At 45.2% G+C, this 6,557-nt stretch overlaps 1 protein-coding gene across 1 annotated transcript; it reads left to right on the top strand.

Moving 5' to 3' along the window:
* The first annotated feature begins 2,773 nt into the window (after positions 1-2,773).
* On the top strand, positions 2,774-4,679 carry LOC120107187 (beta-carotene hydroxylase 2, chloroplastic-like). The gene is made up of 6 exons (XM_039120355.3): positions 2,774-3,394; positions 3,485-3,544; positions 3,616-3,822; positions 3,905-4,030; positions 4,170-4,226; positions 4,385-4,679. Exons 1-6 carry the CDS (start codon positions 2,960-2,962, stop codon positions 4,472-4,474), a joined length of 975 nt encoding a protein of 324 aa, XP_038976283.3. The 5' UTR covers positions 2,774-2,959; the 3' UTR covers positions 4,475-4,679.
* Positions 4,680-6,557: the final 1,878 nt, after the last annotated feature.

Raw genomic sequence — 6,557 nt, 5'->3', positions numbered from 1 at the left:
TTAATTTATTTTGTGATTAGACATTTCTTTTCAAGAAATACAAACCATGCAGAGTATATGGATATTTTAATCAACATCATCATCATAATCATTGATTTTGATTTGCTTTTTCTATCTCAATTAAATATATGAGCTTGGGCGGCGAACAAAAAGTGTTTGGATGCTGATATACATACATATGTATATCTTCAAACCTCGAATAGTAAATCTCCAAATATCTGAACCTGCTTTAATTATCATGGGTGGGTCTCCCAGCTTTCTCTCAAAAGATTTTACAAATTATATTAGAAATCCAATGTTCAGAAGCTGAGGAGCTGGAGAACTGATAAAGCTTAGCCCTTTATTATTGCAAGCGGCCAATAATATCTAATACGATGTCAATGTCGCCATGTATTGCTTTTTGTTTGCTGTTGCACATTTAGGTGTCAAAAGATAAACTGGTACAACTTTTAGTGTTTTCAGCAACGGAAGGACGTTGCAGAACCAATTATCCTTAAATTTTAGGGATAAATTAAATCACCTTTTGACTCAAGTTAATTATATATCCAAGTTTTCGGGATAGTCAGTGTTGTCCGTCTTTTGTGCTTATCAAATAATATATAAAGAAGGATGTATTTAAGGTGTTCGTGTGACATATAATGGTGGAATTAGCTCAAAGCATATGTATGTATGTATGCATATACATGTAAAGCTTTATTGTGTTTGATTAATCAAGGTCAAAATACTGTGAATAAAAAAATTACCCCTGCTCTAGCTGACCAATAAAAAAATATGAGTGTTACTTATATAGAACTTGAGGGGAGGCGAAATGGATCGTCCAGCCCACATTAAAAGGGCCACCCAATTTCGGCCCAACAGACACCAACGCTGACCGGACGTGTCCTCGGTCCGGCCCAAAATCAGCCCGACCTCGGACTCCTCCAAAAGTTCATTCAACCTCGGATATTCGCCGGCGCGCCCAGGTCAAACTCGGGGCACCTTCCTTATTCGCCGACGCGCTCCGGCCAGCTCGGGGCGCCTTCCTTATTTACTGACGCGCCTCAACCAAGTTCGAAGCGCCTCCTGTATTTACTGATTCACCTGACCAAGCTCGAGCGCTCTCTCTAGTAATGCACCCCGACCCTCAAGTTCGAGGCGCTCCACCGAGCACACCTCGGAACCCGGGATGCTAGGCTGGCCTCAGCACCTGTTTAGCCGACCTCGCCGAATGCCTGATGCAACCTCTCGACGAGCTCAACTCTGCCAACCATCGCACCCATGTGTGTGCCTTCGCCTTCCTACGTGGCCGTACATTGCGATGCCACCACGATGTGCTACTCCAGCCATGCCCTGACACGGCTGTCAACGCCTTACCGTTTCCAAGAACGGACTCCACCGTGCGCCACAATCAAGCTCTAGCTGCACGCCACTCCCTCTCATGATGGAAACGGGCCATACCCTGCCACGACTGTCAACGTCTTACCGTTTCCAAGAACGGACTCCACCGCGTGCCACAATCAGACTCTGGCTGCACGCCACTCCCACTTATGATGGGAACGGCCATATCTCCGCCACCTAAGCGCTTCTATCGGGACTATAAAGAACTCCAATAGGTAACGCCTAAGGAACTTTTTGACTAGACCTACTAAGCTCCACTCTAACTTGAGCGTCGAAGAACCCTCACCGAAAACACTGATGAGACTTTATGCAGGTACACCATTGATCGTGGGAGGTGGCTCTTCTCGTCTTTCTCCGCACTCCCGCAGCTCTCTCAACTCCTCCGGCGTGGCCACCCTCGAGCTAGATTTGAACCACAACAGAATCAATTTATCTGGCGGATTAATCAACCTTCTAGGCTTTCATTTTTTTTATCTGGGAACTTATTCTGAACAAGATAACCCTTGTTCTAGCTAACCAATCAGCGCCTTCAGTACTCTTCTGATTACAATGAGGAAAGCTTCCATTGTATGTATGTATGTATATACTTGATAGTTATCTTTATTGTGTTTGATTAATCAAGGTCAAAATACTATGAATATACTCGTATAGAATCAATTTATCTCACGGATTAATCAACCTTTTAGGCTTTCTTTTTTTTTATCTGGGAACTTATTCCGAACAAGATAACCCCTGTTCTAGCTAACTAATCAGCACCTTCAGCTCTCTTCTGATTACAATGAGGAAAGCTTCCACTTGCTCATAAGATAATTTATTATAAAACAAAATATATAATTTATCGTCTATTTTATTTATTAAACAATATATAAAGAAGGATGTATTTAAGCTGTTAGTGTGACATATAATGGGGGAAATAGCCCAAAGCATGTATATGAAGGCTATATTCATTACCATATCATTACCATCACTATCATAATCTTGAGATGTTTTATGCCATAATTATGGTTTTCATATGAGTTTGTTTAAATTGTTAAGATTAGTGTGCTTGCCATGATCATAATAATGCAAGTCATTATTATTTAGATGAGCTTATGAAAAAAAAAAGTTAGCGTTTTGCTAATGTTGGCTTTTCATGCTTCTTCTCACGTCTTTGTCTCTCTCTCTCACCGTTCTCAAATAAGATATTAATATTTCGCCGGTGGTCATCACGACGTGGAACCAAGGGGCGCGCCCACCTCGAAAGCGTGATCCTCGGAACGCAGTCACAATACCAATAAACTTGCACACAAACTTGCTCCCCACAGTCAATGGCACTCATTGTAATTATTTATCTTTCTAATGGCAGTGTCATGAAGCATGTCACTTTAAAAGGACGAGCTCAGTGGCTCGAGTCTTCATTCATTTGATCGCTTCCATTCTCTCCCGGTGACCGCTCGTCCTTTCCTTCCCGAGGTTCAAACCCCTTCCTCTCTCCTCTCTCTCGATATCTCCGTTCCTCTTTGCTATCATAGAGAGAGAGAGAGAGAGAGAGAAAGAGAGCGAATTCGAGGTCAGTTCTGAAGGCAGCGGGGGAAGAGAGCGGATGGCGCCTGGGATCTCCGCTGCTGTTACTTGCGGCATCTTCAGGAACCCCTTTCTCAGCTCGCCGCACCGCTGCGCCATGGCCGACGACTGCGTGCTGCTCTTCGCGCCCCTCCGCACCAATCGCTGCCTCCGCCCGTCTACCATAGCCTCGGCGATCCAGCCCTGGCAGCGGCGGAGGCGGTCCGCCGCAGTCTGCTTCGTCTTGGGGCAGAGCCGGGGTTCGGAGATGGAGGAGGCAGAGGAGACAGCGATCTCCGATGCGGTGGTGGCGGAGGAAGAGGAGCGGCGGATCTTGCTGGACCGGACGGCGGAGAAGATCTCGAGGAAGCAGTCGGAGCGGCGGACGTACCTAGCGGCGGCGGTGATGTCCAGCCTCGGCATCACCTCCATGGCCGTCGCCGCCGTCTATTACCGATTCTACTGGCAAATGGAGGTCGGTTGCATCCTACCTGAAATTTCTCCGAGCCATATTCAATTCGGTTCGTGATGAACTAAAATTAGTAACATCATCTTCTTGGCGCAGGGAGGAGCGGTCCCGATGACGGAAATGTTCGGCACCTTTGCTCTCTCTGTGGGCGCAGCGGTAAGCGATGATTAAAATCTTTGTTTATAGTTTTACAAGACTAAAACAATGTATTAATTGGTGTGGGTTAGGTGGGGATGGAGTATTGGGCGCGGTGGGCGCACCGGGCGCTGTGGCACGCCTCGCTGTGGCACATGCACGAGTCCCACCACCGGCCGCGCGACGGCCCCTTCGAGCTTAACGACGTCTTCGCCATCATCAACGCCGTCCCGGCCATTTCCCTCCTCTCCTTCGGCTTCTTCACCCGCGGCCTCGTCCCCGGCCTCTGCTTCGGCGCCGTAAGTCCCCTTCCCCCCTCCCCAACGTCATCCCGATCTTTCTTGCAGCGTGATCTGAGGTCCACGTGGCCGTGTGTTATAGGGCCTGGGGATTACGCTGTTCGGAATGGCCTACATGTTCGTCCACGACGGGCTGGTCCATCGGCGGTTCCCGGTGGGCCCCATCGCCAACGTTCCCTACTTCCGTCGAGTCGCGGCCGCCCATCAGGTGTGCCTCTGCCGCCCCCTTTCCCTACCGTCCGTTTTTGCGCCCCGTGTCTCCCACACGGCCGCACCACAATTAATAGGGATTTATTATTTATTTATTTTTAGTTTAAATTAATTTATGTGCATGGTATTCTTTTCAGATACATCATATGGACAAGTTCGATGGGGTGCCATACGGGCTGTTCTTGGGACCGAAGGTGGGTGGTGGTTTCTTGTTATTTTTCACTGTCCTTTTTCTTTAGACATATCTTTTAGCAGTATAAGACAATGGTGAAAAAAAAAGGCTCCAGTGTTCCGGATGCGTCCGTTTTTTTAGAAGTTGTTGACGAATTGCTTGTTTTTTATGTGATCTCAGGAACTGGAGGAGGTGGGGGGAGCGCAGGAGTTGGAGAAGGAGATTAATAAGAGGACTAAGCTCTATAATAGCAACACGGATACCAGTTGAGGATTTTTTTTTGGATGTAATAACATTTCTTGCATTTAGATTGGAATGTGAAATGATGAAAACATTATGTGAAAAGGTTTCCACTGCAGCGTATTTACCATGTTTCTGCTAGCTGCAGTGCTGTCGTCAGGGCAAAATTTTGTAAGAATTTTAATGAAATTAAAATAATACTATGGAAAAAGCTAGGCTATTATATGAAGGAAAATGTTTCATCGCCTCTTTAAACCTCCTTAAATCATGTTCAATTCATGACTTTTTTTTTTTTGTTTTTTGGGAGCTACAAGAGACAAATTTGGCATTTTGATCCTTAATTAACCAATGATGCATGCATAGTGGTGTGACTGGTTCGGCGCGCATAAAAAAGTGCTAAACATCACTTGCGACGCATCGCATGAGCATTAAATAAACAAGAGGTTTTTTTTATTTTTCTGTTGGCTATATATAAAAAAACTCTTATGCAAGATTGAGGTGGATATGCTGATGCATTAAGAAACACAGACCATTAGGATGCTTAAGAGCTTCTGAACGATAGGTCTACTAATATTGACTCCCTCGTCTAATTAATTCAAGCGCATAAAAATTGTCACATCGTTTTGCGATAAAATAAAGTGCCGCATCCTCCCATATACAGAACTCTAGCATGTTACTTGATGGGAGGCAAGTGGATCGTCCTGCTCTAGCATGGTACCACTCAATTTTTGCCGAACAGGATCCAGAGTTGAACAACTCTTGAGCAAGTAATGACGCCTTGACCCAAGCCAGGGCGTCCTGCAGAGTCGGCTAGAGGAAGGCCGAGCTGATCTCACCTAAAAGACTCTCACGACTATAGATATCTTTAATAACGTCGGCCCCCTCGGCCAAAGACTAGGCTGACCTCGGACCTTGCCAAAAGATGAGCTAGGAAGGCTGAGCCGACCTCGCCCAAATGTCGGGCTGACCTCAGCGCTTACTGAGCTGATATCGTCAAGGATATGCCGCGGCCTCCGAGCCTCTCTGATCTCACCCGCGGCTGCACCCACATGCACGCCAATACTCGTGCAGGCGGCCGGACATCACAACCTTACCACACCATGCCTTGCTTACTGGCCACGCTATGACGTGTCAACTAGGGGCATACTTTGCTGCCCCAGCCATGCTTACTGCTAAGGATCGAACCCTGCCACACCTGTCAACGCCATGCTGTCCACAAGGACTACCCAAATCGTATGCCTCGAGCAAGCCTTGGTTGTACGTCACTTGGCCAAAGCCATCTCCTTTCATGATCTTTGTAGAAACTATAAATAGCCCACATCAGGTAACGCATGAGGACTTTTGGATCCACTCAAGATCTACTCTAACTTAAGCATCAGAAAGTCTCACCAAAATCTTCAATGAGGCTTTGTGCACGATCCCGGAAGCATAGGAGGTGCGACCCTTTCTCCTTTCTTCCGGTGGCTTTTCCGACTTCTCTAGGCCAGATTTCAACCATAACATCACTCTTTTCTTTAAACTTTACAAGATATCAAACCTAAGAAAACGCGACACTTTGTCCAAGATATCCCACCCACCCCAGGCTCCTCCTGTTCCACCCGTCACATAAGGCCGCTAATTTTGAGATGGATGACATCCTCGGCTCTCTTGACGCCATGGCAGACGTCAAACTATTTAATGGCTCAACATGACCCAACAAACACCGCTTTTTTTTTTTTTTTTTTTTTGGCTTAAAAAACACCGCTTTCGTAGTGCGCTTTTTGCTAATGTACAATCGCAGCGTGCGCATGCGACTTTATTAAATGTCTAAAGACAGCAGACTTGCCTTGAAAATTAATTTTATCAGAACGAACCCATGGTCTCAATAGTCACTTTGCTCGCTACTTAATTAGTTAGGGGCCAGATGCCTACTCTACGAGTGCCGGTTAGAATAAAAATTTTAGAGCTTTTTTTTTTTGAATAAATATATTTTTTTAAAAAAAATTAAATTTATATAAATATTTTTTAAAAAATTTATATTTATTTTTGTATTCTCATAAAATACTGTTCTGCATTAATATGCTTAATATAACGGTTCTTCTAATACTGTTAATATAAATTATATTTATTTTAA

The sequence above is a fragment of the Phoenix dactylifera genome, chromosome 3 (assembly GCF_051530095.1).
Source record: "Phoenix dactylifera cultivar Ajwa chromosome 3, Ajwa_hap1_PhDact_Kaust_v1.1, whole genome shotgun sequence".
Classification (NCBI taxonomy): domain Eukaryota; kingdom Viridiplantae; phylum Streptophyta; class Magnoliopsida; order Arecales; family Arecaceae; genus Phoenix; species Phoenix dactylifera.
Note: the sequence above shows the minus strand (reverse complement) of the source record. Positions and strands in the feature narration are given on the sequence as shown.

Excerpts from the sequence above, each read along its gene's own strand:
- LOC120107187 (XM_039120355.3), top strand. The coding sequence starts at position 2,960 with ATGGCGCCTGGGATCTCCGCTGCTGTTACTTGCGGCATCTTCAGGAAC. Across the intron at positions 3,395-3,484 it reads GATTCTACTGGCAAATGGAG|GGAGGAGCGGTCCCGATGAC; the intron begins GTCGGTTGCATC and ends TTCTTGGCGCAG. Across the intron at positions 3,823-3,904 it reads CCGGCCTCTGCTTCGGCGCC|GGCCTGGGGATTACGCTGTT; the intron begins GTAAGTCCCCTT and ends CGTGTGTTATAG.